We start from the raw sequence: 19,248 nt of genomic DNA on the forward strand, positions 1-19,248 counted from the left end.
GGATTGAGGAGACCCTCGAAGTATTCCTTCCACCGCCCAACGACCTCCCCAGTCGAGGTCAGGAGGTCCCCACCTGCACTGTAAACAGTGTTGGTGGAGAGCTGCTTTCCCCTCCTGAGGCGCCGGACGGTTTGCCAGAATTTCTTCGAGGCCGACCAATAGTCCTCCTCCACAGCCTCCCCAAACTCCTCCCAGACCCGAGTTTTTGCCTCTGCGACCGCTCGAGCTGCCGCACGCTTGGCCTGCCGGTACCTGTCAGCTGCCTCAGGAGTCCCACAAGCCAAAAATGACAGGTAAGACTCCTTCTTCAGCTTGACGGCATCCCTTGCTTCTGGCTGCCACCACCGGGTTTGGGGATTGCTGCCGCGACAGGTACCAGAGACCTTACGACAACTACGAGCGGCCTCAGTGACGATGGAGGAGGAGAACATGGACCACTCAGCCTCCATGTCTCCAGCCTCCCTCGGGATCTGGGAGAAGCTCTCCCGGAGGTGGGAGTTAAACACCCTGCTGACAGAGGGTTCCACCAGACATTCCCAACAGACCCTCACGATACGCTTAGGCCTGCCAGGTCTGGTCAGCTTCTTCCCCTGCCAGTGGATCCAACTCACCACCAGGTGATGATCGGTGGACAGCTCAGCCCCTCTCTTTACCCGAGTGTCCGGAACACGCGGCCGGAGGTCTGATGATACAACTGCAAAGTCGATCATCGACCTCCGGCCTAGGGTGTCCTGGTGCCACGTGCATATGTGGACACCCTTGTGCTCGATCATGGTGTTCGTGAGGGACAAACTGTGACTAGCACAGAAGTCCAACAGCAGAACACCACTCGGGTTCAGATCGGGGAGGCCATTCCTCCCAATCACCCCTCTCCAAGTCTCACTGTCGCTGCCCACGTGGGCGTTGAAGTCCCCCAGTAGAAAAAAGGAGTCCCCAGTCGGGGCACTATCTAATACCCCTCCCAGGGACTCCAAGAAGGCCGGGTACTCTGCACTGCTGTTGGGCCCGTAGGCCGAGACAACAGTGAGAGACCTGTCCCCAACCCGAAGACGTAGGGACGCGACCCTCTCGTTCACTGGGGTGAACTCCAACACGTGGAGGCTAAGCTGGGGGGCAATGAGCAGGCCCACTCCAGCCCGCCGTCTCTCCCCGCGGGCAACGCCAGAGAAATGGAGCGTCCAGCCTCTCTCTAGGAGTTGGGTTCCAGAGCCCAGGCTGTACGTGGAGGTGAGGCCGACTATATCTAGCCAATATCGCTCAACCTCCCGCACAAGCTCAGGCTCCTTCCCTCCCAGCGAGGTGGCGTTCCACGTCCCAACAACCAGAGGCTGTGTAAGCGGACCAGGCCGTCGAGGCAACCCACCTCGACCGCCACCTAGTCCTCTCTGCACCCGACCCCTATGACTCCCTCTGCAGGTGGTGAGTCCACAGGAGGACAGAATTTATTCATTTATATTTAACTCATTACAAATGAATGGTACAAAACAAAACAAAAAATCAATACAAGGGACTAGAGAGCTATCCACAGCGTTACACATCAGTGAGTTGGGATTTTTGCATTCATGTGACATATATTTTGCTACTTTCAGGATTTAGGACTAAGACCGAATGATGTTTTAGGTCATACTTGTGCAGAAATACAGGACATTTTTAAAGGGTTAACAAACTTTCAAGCACCACTGTGAATGACACATTTTTTCAGGTACCTAAATTCCTGAAATAGTCAAAATCAGACATTCTTATATGATTACTTCATTGCTACCGTCTGTCTCAACATAGTTGCATGAGCACAACTTAATAAATTAAAATAAACAAGGAGGGAGGAACATGTTTTGGTGATAATACTGGTTGGTTGAGGAACAAGGAATATTAAAAAAAAAAAAAACTGGCAGAAAAGTCTCAGGACTTAAAGACATTGGAGGCCGTAGGGCCAATAGGAACACACCAAAAAGGCCTTAACTTTGTTATTTCAAGTCACAGCAGCACTAAACTTTGTCAGTCCCAAAGACAATGTAGAGGTCGGGACAAGACAAATCCACATCATGCAGATCAATACAGGCATGTTGATCAAGCTTAACATGACAGCCGGCTCTATTCTTTCGCCAAGTCAGACGTATGTTTTCGATTTTAATGAAACTTGGTGGTCAGTTTTGCCATAGATCCTGATGAAATTCTTTACAAGTATGAGACAGAACACTGACTTCGGCAGAGGAGTGTGCTCTCCAAATACCCTTCCAGTTTTTACTGTTTTTGCCAGCAGGCTTCTAAAAATCTAAAAATGATAGAATTTGCCTGTGTCATGAGTAGGACCATGTTCAAACCCTTAACATTTATGTCCTTAATAAAATGATCGCTGGCCTTAACATCTCCAGTAAGAACTCAATCATCAGCAACAGTGTCTCTTGTTTGTTCAATGGCCTAAAACAACCTGCAACGTCTTGTAGTTGTGACAATAATAACTTTTGTCCTTAAAAAACAAGGGCAACAGTAGCATGACACTATTTAGGACTACTAAAAACTTCTAAGGGAGAATGTGCACACAAAGTGACGCAAGTGCCTAAAACTTTCTGGTTTCTTTTACCCATACACGCAATATTTTCCTAACTTTAACTAAGTAGGTAGCTGCATTCAGCTGCTCAAATGCTCAAAGGAGCAGTTATATAGGTAGTTGTGAAAGGCAGCAGCAGTCTCCAACCTCTGGTCATTCAGGTTCAGGCTTGCTGTTTTAAAGCTAACGCATTCTGAAAGTCAAAAAAGACACCAGAGTATAATCCAGCTGCTTGAGGCACTTGAGCCTTTGTAGGACTCAGCTTTTAACCGACGCTGCGCTTCGACGGGGGAGAGATGTTCAGATGACGTGGGAGGGCTCATTCTTCTACAGCTTTTCAAACTCTTCTTAAACTCTCTGATGAAATGTTCCTGTGATGTTGTTTGTGCGAGTCGTGCTAAGAGCAGGAATGTGCTGAAAGAAAACAGCACACAGATGGACCACTGCAGATGCAGCCCATTTACACCTGGGATCCACATGCAATCTGCACCTGAATATCTAATGTGGACGCAGACAAATGCACGCTGATGCAGACGCAGATGCTCTGCAACCGTATAAACCACAACACATCTATGTGCTTTGACTCGCCCTGTGACCAGACTTTGGCCAACAGTCTGACTTCCTTCTTCAAAAGAATATCCCACCAGTTTGGCACTATGTCCCTATAATGACAGAAAATCTGGAAAAAAGTCAAAGTTGATGCAGCAGAACCAGAGATATCTTCTTTCTTCTCAAACCTGGCGTCTTTTTGACCCAAAGCTTGCATAGCCAGACCTGTCAGCACTGGAGAATGGTCTGACTGCATCTCATTATCATCTGCTATTGTGATAAACTGATAACAGTGATAATGATAAAGTCATAAAAGAGAAAGAAACATATGTGTATCCATGGTATTACTGTAAAACTAAAACTCCTTGTCTATTCCTGTGTGTACATCACAGTATAGCTAAGTAATAAAAACTAATGCAGTTCAAGTGACTTAATGCCACCAAGCAGCACCATCGAATTAAGTATGTTTTAATTGCACTAAGCAGACCTGTTCACCTTCCTGCAGCGCTCAATGGCATCTATATCTGGGGGAAAATGAAGTGAACAGAAAATGGAGAGAAACTACATCAAAAGGACATCAGGAGCAGCATGAAATCTGACTACTGTACCTTTCAAATATCATTAACCTGAAGGCTTTAAGGACTAACTTTCTCTGACATTCAGAGGAATCCAATTCTTTCAGCACACTTGTGATGTGTTGAATCCAAACAGACAGAAACTGGCTTTGAAACAGCTAACCAATGGCAGCTTTTACAACTTGATCACAGTAATTATGTACCTGCCTCTCAAAATATTGCTTCATCTCTATGATCAAACGTGTCCATGAATAACAGAGTCTCCCCTAAAGTAAGAGAACTTTAAACATCCTGGTTGGAAAGATCTAAAAGTGTGGGTCTCAAATAATGCCCAGTCTATGTTCTTACCATTAACTACAGCCTTCATTCTGCGCTGTCTCTGACCTTAATTAAAGAAAATATCCAGTAAGTGCAATTCAGAGGAATTAACAAGCTAGCTGACTCTTGAGCGAGTGATAAAGTAAATTCCTGGGGGAATGAGGAGGTCTCAGTCGGAAGCTAAATCTGACAGATGGCCTGGTGTCTTGGCTCGTGGCTGCAATGGGGAAAACCATGCTGTCATCTGGCCTCTGTGGACTGCCAACAGCATTACCTGCAGAGCAGGAATCCTGAAAAGCTACTGGGCTGTATGCCTGTAGTACAGTGGCAAGCACAACAACAAGCACTGCTGTGAATTCAAGCTGAAAGGTTACTTCTATGATGGACTGTAAGTTTATGCTGCATTTTGCTAAAAAATTTCCCATGAATTCTAAAGTCCTTGATGACTCAGAATTGCAGTGTTAACTAGCTGGGCTGCCGCTAAGCAGCACGATGAGCTATGAACTCAATATCTGACGACGACTGTGGTCCTCACGTCGATTCACTCTTAACTGACCAAATTCTGGTGTTACTTCACAAGGAAAAGGGCATTACTTCAGGAGCCTTCCAGGATTAATCCATAGTTGTGGCAGTGAGAGGAACAGACTACCTATGAGCACCCCGTTTACTGAAAATTTACTCTGAGTCGGCTCCAAACTGATCTTCTCAACTCTCAGTTCTCAACTTAATATGTGCACTATTTCATCATCATGTTTAATATTACTTCACTACCTCATAATCATTGCCAGTGTTACTTCTCACTTTTCTGCTCTAGTCAGATTTTTTTTTATTTTTAATATTATATTGTTCTTATATCTACTGGGCACTGCATATATTTCTCATGTTATGTTTTTGTTTTTTTGTTTTTTTTAGAGCAACTAATTTTACAACTAATTTCTTTCGGGTTTAATGAAATTTGATCTCATCTAAATTCTCATTCGTTAGAAAATCAGTTTTACTTTCATTAGGAGAGAAGAGCGACATCAGTACATCTATTTTCAGAAATCTTCTAAATACTGCCGTGTGCATGCTTGTCTGCTATGAGTTTGTTGTTTCATTTCAGTATAAAATAACCAAGTTAATATAATTTACTACGCTACAAATAGTACCTTTTTATGTTTATTTAGAGTTAATTTAAACTAATAAGGCTAGCAGCTAGAGGCTAGTCAATGCACTGTGGACAATTTAGTTCATTTTGAGGTAACATGTAGATTTTAGTTTTCCAATCAACTGGCTGAAGAGTTGGTATAATTTCAGGCCACCAAGATTGGCTGAAGCCGTACATCTAACACATTTAGACCTTTTAAAGTCAATACGCACTCTAAAAAAAGTGCCCTTAAACTATAGCTGAAGTAAAGTACTTTTTCAAATTTTTTTAATTTATTCTGCTGCAACTCAAATGCAGAGAAAAGAAAAAGGAAAAAACAGGTCCTATGACAAAGTCATGTTTTACATTTTGTTTGGGTAAAGCAGATTGGCTGCGTCAGCTTCACTGTGGAACGGAGAGATACAGGAATTCCTTCCTGCCAACAGCCATCACCTTAAAAAACAAATTTGACTGACTGAATGATTGTTGTTGTTGTATAGAATATATGCTATATTGATTTTTTTTTTTTAAAGTGAGCTTTTACAAGATTGAATTTCCCTTCTGGGATAAATAAAGTATTTTTCATTTCATTTTTCATTTCATTTCATTTTTATTTCATTTCATTTCATACATAAGTTGGAAAACCTCAGATTGGCTTTTTGTTAAAATCAAATATCAGCAATACAAACTTTGCATTTGAGATGAATCAAATGATTGAAGTACTTCTAACTTGACCCAGTGGGATTAATATTACTTGATAACTTAATTTTGATCATCTTAATTCAATTGTGTGTCACTAATTGGAACGGATTGTTAAAGTTGGTTCAACATTTCATCTTTTTCAGTGTGGCTTTGTGTTCAGTAACATTTACTTAGAGTATGTACACATCCAGTCATTATGGAGACAAATGAAGTCCATTAATGACTATTTTCAGCTCTATTTTGGGCTCCACCAGCTCCTGATAAAAGCATCTGGCTCCATAGCTGCTAGCCATTCCACATTTAGCCACACACTGCAAGTAGATGAGACTAGTTTTCTTTAGTTTCTTACATATGAATACCAGACTGTCTGAATCCATGTTTTTTTAGACTGTCATTGGTACACTACAGTTTGAAGGCTGAAATGCTCAGCAGTGGTGTTGACCATTTCTTTCGCTCATGATATGCAGCATATAAGAAACAACATATGGACACGATAACAAGGAAAAAACATAATTTTCACTGGAGGGGGTCTTTAAACTATGTCAACATTTCTGAGCTGAATGACGTCACCCCAGAAAGAGAGCCAATACGTCATGTGACATTTGATGATAAGAGCTGATGTCAGTTTGATGGCATTAGTGCTTCCAAAAACATGTTTTGCAAAAAGCGAAGCAGCACAACTCTCACCAGTGTATTTGTGGCAACAGAAGCTTTAATGTGGAAAAAATGCTGCTGGACTGCAGACAGATGTTTGGGAAGATGCAATATATGATGAGTTAAGACTTCAACTTTCCTACAAGTGGAGAAACAAACCAGATGGGAGAATGTTTTATGGAAACTTGATAGAAACTGCCCACACTACAGGGAGAATGGGACCGCAACAAACAAGAGAATGTAGGAAGAATTCTGTTTGCCATAAAGCGGCAAAATTGGTCCATTTCTTTGTGTTTTCAGAAATCACAAAGACAGAAAGGAGACAACATAGCAGGGTACCTGTGGATGCTGGCATTCCCATCATGGAATGGAAGTTGCATTCAAAAAGAATGGCAGTACTACATTACTGATGGACCGTGGAGGATTATGTGTAAAGGAAAGTGTGACAGGAAGAGGTCTGAGTGAAGAAACAAAATAAAACACAATAAATAATCTGTTGCTGAGGGGAAAGGGGAAGAGGAGGAAGAGTTCTGCCGAGGACAAAATGACAGTTAAGGAATTCATGGCTGACAGATGATGCAGTCCCCTCCAAACAATAGAGTCATGATTCAAAAAACAACAGCTCCTGCACTAGAGAGAGGTGAAAAGCTGGAGGGAAAAATCATTCAATCAATGATCAATACTCTTAGGAATGACTAGCACAAAACAAAGTGCCCCTTTCTAACAGACGGGAACACTGTGGGCATAATAGTACAGAGTCTAATGCAGTGTTTCTAGCAGTGTGCATTAATCATCGGCTACTCTGACTCCAAAGTGTTGATGTAGGACGACAAATAATTCATAATGCTTGCTTTCTCCTCATTTCTGACAGTGAGCGAAGCTTGTCCACTCGTCCCCTGCTTGTTTACTCAACAGTATTAGAAGCCTGTCATCCTGTGAGGTTGGAGACTTTGGCGGAGATGCTGCGGCACTGCTAATACACCAATCACAGTCCCAGACTTGACTGTGATCTTTTCTGTAATTGAAGAACACACATGATCAAATGGCTGAATATGAGCATCAGTCCAGACTGCAAATTGCCCTTGCTTCATTCTGCTACTGAGCTTGCTGAGCAGGAGTAGCTGCTGGTCAGCAGATGTCAACATTCATCTCTTTCAACCGGTGTTGCCTGGCGCTGGCTGAAGTATCACAGAGTATTGATAAAGGTACTGTGGCGTAATTTTGTAATGTTTACCTGCTAAATTTGTTTATTTCTGAAGCTGGGTGACATAGCTACAGAATATATCAGAATAAAGACGCTTCATTTCAGTAGATATCGATAATAATGACAATTTCAATTAGCAATTTGTAGTAAGGACCAGGGTATAAGGTATATGTTGAATCGTCTTACTTTGAATTAAGCATTTAGCCTACTTATCAAGGTACACAGGTGTAAACACAGCAACAACAACAACAAAAACAAATAAATAAACTAACATACAAGAATCAAAATAAGGGAATTATCTTCCCTTGATAAACATAAAATAAAGAATGTAAGCAAAACTCAGAGATGCACAGAGGGCAACCAGGGATGAAGTCACTATATTTGTTGAGGTTAAGCTACGCTAGATCTGGGTCATATCATACCATGCACGGTAATACCGGTGTAATGCTAGAGGATGATATGAAATTGAAATATCGCGATAGAATTTGAGTGAAATGGGCATGCACAGTGCTGTTGTTTTTGTCCAGTCTTATGCACATGGAGCAAGAAGCATGCTGGTGACTGAGGAGGACGGCGAATGCAATGCATCAACCAACACAGTAGGTCTGAACCCGAATATCGGAATATTTGGTCGTTGTGATGGTGTCTGGATAACAATTTTGAGATCCAAATATTCGCCCGCCACCCACTGCTACCCTCCCCCCTGCTGCCACCGCCACCCGATGGTGGAAACAGAACTGTGACCACGATCCTAAACTGGCATTAGCAGCCAAATACTGCCTGTGCGTCCTGCCCTCTTCCACCCCGTTGGGCCGAATATTTACCCCCCGCTATAGATTATGAGAAGAACTTCGCCATAACAAACCCAGAGCCTACAATTTGACATCAGTGCAAGTTTGCAGGGGCCTCAAGATGCATTAGCAGTTATGTGGAAAAACTATTTCAAAGTATTGTATATTTGGGTTGTTTCATTTACTCCAAAGCTTTCTTTAAACCTCCAATAACTAAATTTTTGGCTACTTAGGAGGAGTAGAAACAAAATGTAAACACAACACCAATCTATCAGCTACCAGTTGACCATTTTTAATCCAGCTAGGGCTGCAAAATTATGGACAAAAAAATAATCATGATTATTTGGCTCACGAATGAGATAGTGATTATTTTTCATGATTTTTCATTGGTTGTAGTGAGAAAACATTTTTTACTATACAGCTGTGCACAGAGAAACCTCTAGTCTCCCCAGTCAGTTACTACACAAAAAGAAAGTCAGATGTGTGTGATCAAAAATACTTTAAAAAAACTGAAATAAAGTGCTCTCATGTAAGATTTATGCAAGTTCAAACCAAGCGATTTTATGTGGTCGCCTCCACAGATTGTTGATTGGATGCAGGTCTGGTCTCTGGCTGAATCCCTCCAGCTTTTATATTGTTTTCTTTTGACAATTTCTTTACAATTTTACTTTTATGTTTCAGATAATTTTTTTGTTAGAAAGGACAACGCTGCCCAAGGACAAGTTTTTCTGCAGACTGCTTGATGTTCTCCTCCAGAATCTTAATTTCGCCCTTTTTTCCAATGGTGCCATTGACTTTGAGAAGGTTGCCTGTCCCCATGAATGGCTGAAAATCGCACGAAAGCATCACATTGCCATCGTGTTTGAACATGGAGGAGGTTTTCTTGGGGTTAAATGCCTCTCCTTTGTTTCACCGAAATGAAAGCCACATCCTTGTGCCCAAAAAATTCAACTTTTTCCTTGTTTGATCCTGTGATCTAATGAAAAAACGCTTCCTTCTTTGTCCAGAGCGGTATACTATGAAGCAAGTTTGACATAGCCGGGCTTTCTCTTTGTAAGCCAGCTCGACAAAAACAAAAGCCACAATAATGAGTATCAGGAAGGATGTTATCAACTGTCTTTGTCAATTCAGACTTTCTGCTTCAAAGTCTGTGCACATTCACATCAAAAAGCGTCGTTTAACGCGTCAGGAAATGATTTGGTTAAAGGGAAACGCTCTTTCCAGCCGATTTAAATCCAAAACTGAACATTTCCTGCTCCCGACCAGTTTAGCTCCACAGACATAAGTTACCGTGGAGATCTAGCCAGGTAAAAAGAGAGCCATCTTCGTGATACTGAAAACTCTGGATTGAAGCTCACCATACCTTGCTAACCCCCTAATCTCGCTTCATAGTACAGCCGTCAGGTGAGCTTTTGCAAAGGCTAAGTAGGGTTTTGTGTGCCTGTCTTGGAGAACTGGATTCCTCCCTGGTCAGCATCAATGATCACCAGCTTTGTTCAGTGTCTGCTGGAGTGTCTAAGCAAGATGTTGGCACCAGAACTGCTCAGATTCATCACAATGGACTTGGTGGTCACTTTTGGCTTCCTGCTACGCCCTTTGAGATTTTTCACTAGGTGGAACTTCTCATATTTTTTTTTGATTAGGCTTTGCACTGTGATCACTGGCACTTAAAAACACTTAGATATGGTTTTAAAGTCTTCCCCCGTGTTGTGAGCAGCCACAATGAGCAACCAGAGATTCGTGACTTGCAATTGCCTAGTAACTGACGAGAGAACTACTGCATCATCTGCTCTCTGTTTCTAGTGTAATAAAACACTCCAGAACATGGTGGACTTTTTGGAATGGTATAGACACTTTCATTTTCTCGATAATTTGTGACAATTTCAAGCAATAATTCTGGACACGTCATTTTTACAAAACCATGAAGCAGAAAAGTAGAGATTCATCAATAGCTTCGCTAAGACAATGTGTTACCATCATTTGCCACTTGTTGATATAATTTCCAGCCAGAACAAACCCACTGTTTCAGCTAAAATTCCCTATAAATCAAAATTTGGCACAGGTATGAATAATTTCGAGCTAAGTACAACGGACAGCTACTGTCAGATGAAAGTGAATGGGGATCGCCCTGAGCAACAAACCCTGTTTTTGAACAGTGAACTGGTCAGAAAAACATCCATCTACTCATATCTAGGGAGCTGGTATCACTGAAAAACGATGTGCCAGCCGGCACTTATGTAATTTTCTTTGCAAACTCCCTGGTATTACAGAGAGAGCCTGTTACTTTTACTGTTTTGTTCTGGGTATAATGTGGTCGTGTTGTAGCTCGTGACTTAAGGCTACTCTCTGGAGAGATAATTTCAATACTGATGCACGACACAGACGCAGGACTGAACCTGCAAGCTTCATCATCTTCAAGCCAGCAACAATTAACTCTGAGTATGAAATGCCAAAACTGTGGATAAACAAGTGTATGTGCAGCAGGTAAACAGAGCCGCAGCATAATAAAATTAAAGATAACTGAGACTCCTGCGTGAATATTATATGCTATAATAGCTATACCATCAGTGACAGATTAAGAGAACCATGTCCACACTTAAAATAATATTACAGTGATTTGTTGTCAAGAAAAACATTTTTTTCCCCCTGCTTGCAATCACAACTATAACTGTTCACAAAAGTAATGCACAGAGCAGGAAGCAGCTATGGTAATGGAGCTGCTGTGGTAATATTCTGGTCAGAGATCAGGGCCGAGTGTCTCCGGGTGTTGGTGGTGTTGGGGGAAGTGACTGATTGAGTCTGCTTCTGCTGACAGACTGATTATACTCAGAAGTGAAGAGGGAGCAGTAATGCACCAGTATACCACCAAGAGAGACAGAAAGACAGATAGAGTGGGAGAAAGAAAAGAGAGAGAGGGAAGAAGGGAGGGAGGGGTGCGCCAGACCATCCTTCATCCACCCTCCCCTCCACCCTCTCCTGCATCAGGGAGGAGGGCAATCCCAGCTTCCCATCCTCCAAGCATCGTGATCTCCTCTCTGCAGTATCTCTTCCTGATGCCAGCTACAGTAGGCTTGGCTCTGACACTCGACACTTGTACTCAAAGTCCACTCAGGTTCAATTTTGCACTTTTAACTGCTGCACTTACCAAATATCAAGTTAATTTTTTTTTTTTTTTTTGCTCTGGGAATATCATAACACACTATTTTGCCTCAATATCAGAGTTACATTCGCATCCAATGAGTAGCAGATATATTTAGGTTGGGATTTAAGTCTTATTTTTTCTATTTCTAACAAACAATAACGTCAAACAGGCACATATTCATGAGCAACTATAAGGTTTAAACATTTTTATCTCACATAAAGTGGAGTATGGTTGAATTTTCACGTGTATTTGGGCAGATATTGGGAGTAGAACAGTATTTCTGTGACAATATCTGTCAATTTTACTGTCAGTTTACCTCCACTTTGGCAATTATACCCAGTAGGCAGTCTAAACCTGGGCTTATTCGTAGGCATACACTATTAATGTGCCTCCAGTCCCCTCTTGGTACTCTGCAGAACAATATACTTGTAAAATTATTATTTTATTGCTCCCCATGCAGAGGAAAACAGGCTCCAGGACATCACACAGAAAGTCCCTTTTGGATATCAAAACTTACAAAGCCTTTCATTTTCCAGAAGAAGCCTTTACCGATGACTGACATTACTCTTTAGTCCAGAGCTAGGTCCTGAATGCTCCCCTCACATTATTTCTCAGATATGGCTCCCATATACAGCAACTGTGGTTTTATCTTTGCTGGAATCATGGAAACAAAATCTGGAATATCTAGCCAGCTGTAGTATAAACCCCGCCTTGCCAAACCCAATTAATGTATTGTAGGAGAGAAAAACTCAAGCACAGCAGCACAGAAATACAACAAAGCAGGAGCAGCGGCTGTAATATCTCAGATGTATGATATATGCCGCAATTTTTGCGCAAAGTAAAACGCTCATCTCACACCGGTGCAATACGGTGGTGAGATAAATATTCCCTCTCAGCCCCAGCGTCACCTCCCGTTATCTGCTCAGCAACCCCGGGCACCGAAGCCGTATAAATCAGACGGTAAGTAAGTAATAGGATCTCGGATCTCCCGAGATTTAACCCGTCGCTTCGTGCGCCTCTCCGACCGCCGCCTCTCCATCTCCAGCAAGCCCGTCAAAATGCACCTGCCCACCCGGGGAAAGCAGCGGGAACCGGTTTCACAGCGCAGTTACCTGAACCGAGGCCTCTCCCGTGGCAACGTGGGTCTCTCTCGGGTCCTCCTCCGGGGGCGGGGGTGGGGGGGTCCAGCCTGGTCCAGCTCTCTCTCTCCGGGGGCTGCTGGGATTCCTCACCACGCTCTCACTGGTCCTCTGGCGGAGCTCCTCTCTCCTCCTCTCTCTTCTCCTCCTCACCCAGAGAGCGTCAAGCTGCGGCAGCGCACTTATATAAAAATGCTTATTATAAAAGTCAAAATAATTCCCAGGTAGAAAAAAAAAGTAACGTGTACCATAATTGAGATGATTTACTATCAGTCTATCTATGTGCGGGAAATCAATATTTTTTTGGCTGTAGAGGGATGCATTTTGCAGGTTATAACTAACTATGCAGCTCTTAAAATAACACTATTCAAAACGGTCCTCGAACCCTTTTATTTTGTCAGTAACAACAGGAAGTGTTATTTTTGCCTCCATGACTGTGGTCCTCGCTTCAGCTGCAGTGCGCATGCGCCCACCTAACAGGCCTGCTGTAATCCCCTTTGTTACAAATAAGAAGAGGACGCAATATGCTGTAATTAAGAAAAAACTATCCGCCTAATTACGGCCTTTTACTTGTGTAACCTCCTGCTGTATGCAACACCTAAAGCTAAAAAATAAACTCCACCGGTTTTTATTTCATATTTCAGCTCACAAATAAAAATATCATATACCATAAACAAGACGTGATAAAAGCACAACTAAACTAATTAAATGTCTACTGCCAGAAAACAACAGCTTCATGAAATCTTATTTCACATACTAGTAAAGTTTCTGACCTACAATCTGACAATTAGTGTGGATATTAGCTTTTTTTTCTGGGCCTCAAAATACTTTTAATACAATTGTGTATCCATACAAAAAACATAGGACATAATATGAATCGTCAATATTATCAACGAAAATAACTGTCCTAAATAAAGCAGAAATATCACACTGTAACTCCTAAATTCTAAAATTCAATTAAGTAATAGTACCTGGCAAAAAAAAAAAACAGTTGAAGTATCAAAAGAATATATATATATATAAAAGTCAATGATATCTGACTGCATTATTTGAATATTATTGACATTAATGACAATAAGAATGTTAGAGTGCTGGATAATATGTATATATAACAATGCTTCCTCATTTACCTGAAATGTATGTGCACCTGCTACTTGTTCCACATTCCTTTGTTAAAGCTTTGGCTCCATCTGCTGGCCAGCCACCACAGATTTAATGCTGTGGTTGCTTCAATGAAATGACATCTAAGGGTGAAAAAAAAATACTATTTTTGTTTACAGAGTTGAAAAGCTTCTTGAGACATGCCATTAAGAATCCCAGGATTAGTGGTGCAACTTAGAAAAAATACTGCAGACTTTAAAAAGTTTACAAAATATACTTTTAATTGACCTTTTTTCAAGTAAATTGTTCTTTATGCACGAGCAGCTATTCGTTTGAGTTATTAACAGCCAAACTAGCAGCATGTCCTTGAGGAAACATAACAGTCAAATACCTCCACAATCCACCTGCTATATTTTACAGCTCTGACTTTAGCGCCACCTATAGGTCAAAGTTTTAACTCATCCAGAATATCCTAAATATTTTAACTTAAATTTTAAGGACAGTGATAGTTCCCAGATGATGTTGGTTATCCATGATTTTCTTGCAACCACCACAGTAAAACTTTTGAACATCCATGGATTGAATTGTCAAAAAATAATTAAATAAAAAATACAACTTCAGCTACCCATTACCTTTTGTCCAGTGTCCAAAAACCTGTAAATTAATGACATTAATAATCAGCCTCATGTATGTCTGGTGTTCAGTGCTAATTAGTGCTTGCTTTTCTTTGGCATTCCATCCAAGTAGAGCTTGACCCACTGACTTAATCTTCTACTGTGTTGTATCTTTTAATTTTCTTCATTTTATTGTGTTTTTATTCAGATTTGTCTTTTGGTCATGGTGTTTTTATCCTATGATTTGCTATTTATAATTGTACAGTACTTTAGTTCAACTCCTGTTTTAAATGTGTTTCATAAATAAACTTGACTTGCACTTGACTTAATACACTTTACAGTCTTTAAACCTTTTGATCCCCAAAACCTTCTGGCAGGTTTGAAAGACAAGAATATATCTTTTTAACTTTTCCAAACGAACACCATTTTTCAGAGCCAGAAAAAAAATGAAGACTGAAAAAATCATCAGGTTTTCAACTTTGTGTCAGCACCTGAACACATCCTCTCCCTGCAGTTCAGGCTGGAAAATTAACCAAATATGAGGTTAAAACTTCTAGTTCTAGCCATTGCTGTGCCATTTCCATAGAAGTGCAGGACTTCACATTGTTGGAAAAAAATAAAAATAAAATAGGGCCAACAGTGAGTAAGAATGGGACGCAAGAAGACGCAGAGAAACTGCTTGAATTCAGAGGGTTAATTCATTCAGTACTTAGCTGATGCACATCATATCCTGTAGATTATCATTATATTAATTGTAAAGGTGTAATGCTTTATAAACCAAAGCAGATATGTGTTTGTTAACATAACTGTCAATAATTTAGACTCCCACTGTAGGTATTTATAAGTGGAGGCTGATGTATTGACAGATAATAGGTCACAACTTTGTAAATATAATACAGGATCTACTTACAACTGTTTTATAACCCATGTATAAATATTTATACATTCCTTTCAAATGGGCTAAAGTAAAGTATTAGTGGTGAAATGTTAACCATGTGGCCCATTATACTTTGAGATAATAAAACAATTGGTAGCTGTTCAGAAACTTACACAGCAGGTCTCCTTATGCTTGGCTGAAGATATAAGCATCCTCTGAACATGTGCTGTTTTTGAAAAGTAATCAGTTAAAAGACAATGTAAAAATAATCCCCTTAAAACTGAGGGCAAAAAAAAAAGATTTAGCATTTGCTCAGTGCCAGCTTGGATGGAAAACTACTATGAAGAGGAACATATTTAGACTTTCAGTGTATTTACAGGCTTTGTCCAGACCACACAGATGGCTATTCTTGTTCTGAAAACCTCTATTATAAATACAAAGCCCGACATCAAAGCTTGTGGTTTTCTTTCGAATGACCCTCATAAGCTTGGCAAGTATTTGTACCTTTTGTTTCATAAAAATGGGGGGGGATCAAGTTTTTGGCCCTCTGCACTGTGTAAAAGCGTGACAATGTATATGAAAATGCTTCTTTAAAACTTCTCCTGAGGCTTTTTGCCAGAACTAAGACGCATGACAAGCCTGCATGTATTTTTATAATAAGGTGCTGTTTATTTAATCATTTCATTATTCACATCTCATGGTACACTCTCTTACAGCTTTCAATTGTAGTATTTACCACATGTAATACTGACCTCAGCCTCCTCTCCCAGGCTTCCTGCAGAAGAGAGGACTGTTGCAAACTTGAGCTGAGCTCCCAGTGCGATTCCAACTCCACCTCTGTCCCTGGGTGCATTTGGTAAAGGGACTCTGATTCCGGATGTTAGCAATATGCTAATTTTCCCCACATTCTCACTTTGACCCAGGGACAGAGGCTTTTCGGTTGGCTCTACATTGCCGTCTGGTTCAGTCCTGCAAACTGTGAAGTGTTTATCTGGCTTTTTATACACTTTGAATGTCCGGATTAAGTGTTTGATCACTTTAACCGTGACTGCAGAGAGTCAGGGCCCCCGTGATAAAACCAACTGGCTGGGTAATAGCAGCGTTGCTTTTCGGAGGACAAGGGCAGCGTTTTGTTCAAGATTCAGATGATCTGGATTTGACGTGGATTAAAACTGGACTGCAGATATTTCGAGTTCCTCAGCTTTTCCTGTCAGCATGCCTTTAGACTTGTGCAAGCAGGAGTGTCGTAGTAGCTGCCCAGATGACACACCATGGCATCAAAAACAGACCATTCACAATTAACAGCCTCATCTGGACAGCAAAGGAAACTCCCTTCAACTAAAAACAGTTATGACCACTTGGTGAAGACTCCCACTGCATTTATCTTTTTTCTTTATACAACTTTAAGGCAGGAAGTTCCACTTTTTTTTGTAAATAGGTCTCAGTCTTAAATTCATGCCTCCCTGCACAAGATTTGAATTTTTTTTTGTTTTGTTTTTGTGTTTTTTAAATAGAGGACGGGGAGCCTGGAAGTATTCTAGTGTCCATCAGGCCTGATCCACTGAAACCAAAGTCAACACAAGTCATCCTAATGTGCTGTGCTATGCCATGTAGATGAAGGTGTTTATATCCGTCTCATCCCGCTTTATGTACTTGTGGTCTATCAGCCACTCGATCTGCTCCTTGATCATCTTCTTCTGTGGTAAAAACATGTTCTTTAGGATCTCCACCAGCTCCGTCTGCAGCTGGGCGTTGTTGATGCGCTTCCTCATCTTCATGATCTGGATTATGGCCTCCTGGATGTGGGAAACGAAAGGAGAGGTGTGGAAAAATAACAAAAAAGTAGGTCAGAAAGCGCGCTGTGAGACAGATGGATTACAATATTGCCCGTAAGTTTATACAAATCTAACCAGAGATGTCTGCCAAATCTCTGTGGTGGGAAACCAATTGTTCACAGTAGGAGGGAGCAGCAGTATCTCTACCTGCATGCTGTGAGCTCATCTCCGTACCTGTGTTCTTAGTATCCTGAGCTGGACAATGCCTTCGTTCTCCTCCTCTCTCATTCGCTCCGTGGTGAGCTGCAGCCGACCAATCAGGTTAATCTTCCCCCTTTTCTGAACCTTTGAGTTTTTTCTGTCAAGTTGAATTCATAATGCAAATGTGGGTCAGTGTACAGGTGTACGGTTTCTACAGTAAGTAACTAAGTAAATCTACAGTATGTGTCACAAGCATGAAGCAACATCTACAAATCACCACAGTCACTCACAAAAGTCTTTTTGCCGAAATGGTTTTGGTGATGTTATCATATACAAATAAAACTGACTCAGTTTAAAAATAACGGAGGAATCTACCAACCATAAAGACTTTAAGTTTCCCCCCGTCAAGAGTTTAAAACTCAACAACAAAACCTCTGCACCACCTCCTGCACTCAACCAGTCCAGTTTCTTTTGTGTAATTTTGAGTAAAATGTACACTGCAAACAAAAGTTATTTTCTGGCTCACTGGGAATAAGCACATTGGAACTTCTATCAGGAAAGTTAACTTAAATACTCTCTTAAGTTTAATTGCAAATCAAACTTTGAAGGAGACACCCAGGTGAAAGCATTGTCCAATTGTTTTCATTTCCTGTGACTAAAGAAATAAAGATACAAAAATTCAGTAGTAAAGCTGATGTATAATTATTTGCAAATTCCTGATAAAATTCCTCTATGTTTCAACTTAAAAAGCCAATAAGCAAGACTGGAAGGAAAAGTCAGTTGTATCTGTTTTAAAGCTCCTTACATGAGAGAAAACTCCTGGTTGACATAGAATAGTGTTCCTTCTGCAAAGTCTTTGGGTGAAGACACCACCGGGTCGTACAACAACACCTGCCGCTTGAGTTTGGGAAACGCCACCAGCGACTGTGAGGATGGAGCAAAGTTTTAGGGAGAAAACACAAAAATCAGATAAATCAAACAAAACAAGTTACCCAAGTTAGAAAACTCAGTGCAATACAGTTTACTAAATCTGCAACTCAGGAATATGAACTTGCTGACAGCCACGATGGAGCCAACTTTCAACACTTGATGGACAGTTTTATCTTCATTTATCGCTGGTGTTTACCCAGAGAGTGCGTCGCAGCTCTGCATCGGGCAGCTCCGTAGCTAACTTAAGGTTTTCAAAGCTGATCCGCTCCCTCGGCCTCTGGTTCCAGGCAAACAGCACAGCCAGCTGGAAGGTGGTCACCTCCAGGTCATACTGGCCCACCTCGTTCTTAAAGGTTATCTAGGGAATGAAAAACAATTTGTTTACACTGTTTTACATGTTCAAACATCAGAGCAATTAATTAAACTTCTAGAAAAGCGCATGGATATAGAAATTGCAATTCTACCCAGGATTTGGAAAATATTTGAGGAACTTGCTATAAAAAACAACTCTGGACACAAAATTGTGGCCCGCAATTCAAATTCCATTCTTACTGAAGCTGAGTTGGAAAGTCAATAAAAAGAAGCATAGCTAGATGTACATAGATGCCAACAATTTTGATAATGTATTAACTGCTTCATTGATTCCTCAAACAAAAATAGTGACAATTTACTAAATATTTCTAATTCTAATTCCTGCTTTGGCCAGTGTCATTGTAAACTACATTGTTCAAGTTTTAGCTGGTTGGCTTAAAAAAGCAGAACAATTAAAATGGCAACAGACAAGTGTTTTATTTGAATAGAATAGAATAGAATAGAATAGAATAGAATAGAATAGAACTTTATTGATTCCTTTGGTGGAAACCTCAGGGAAATTGCTGAAATATAGTCATAGACTAATTAATTAATTACAAAAACAATCATCTTACTAATTGATTAAGGAAATTGCTTGCTATTTGCAGTCTTTGCTCTCATCCATCCAGTATATCTGCAAAAAAATGGGTC

At 40.9% G+C, this 19,248-nt stretch overlaps 1 protein-coding gene across 1 annotated transcript; it reads right to left on the bottom strand.

The window, feature by feature from the left end:
• Window positions 1–15,986: 15,986 nt before the first annotated feature.
• LOC103357779 (cullin-5-like) lies at window positions 15,987–18,604 on the bottom strand (the record flags this gene model as incomplete). The annotated part of the gene is made up of 4 exons (XM_008282480.1): window positions 15,987–17,136; window positions 17,350–17,473; window positions 18,122–18,240; window positions 18,443–18,604. Coding segments are annotated over 4 exons (600 nt in total), but the record flags the coding sequence as incomplete, so codon positions are not given.
• Window positions 18,605–19,248: the final 644 nt, after the last annotated feature.

Source organism: Stegastes partitus, unplaced genomic scaffold (genome assembly GCF_000690725.1).
Source record: "Stegastes partitus isolate 25-593 unplaced genomic scaffold, Stegastes_partitus-1.0.2 Scaffold273, whole genome shotgun sequence".
Lineage (NCBI taxonomy): Eukaryota > Metazoa > Chordata > Actinopteri > Pomacentridae > Stegastes > Stegastes partitus.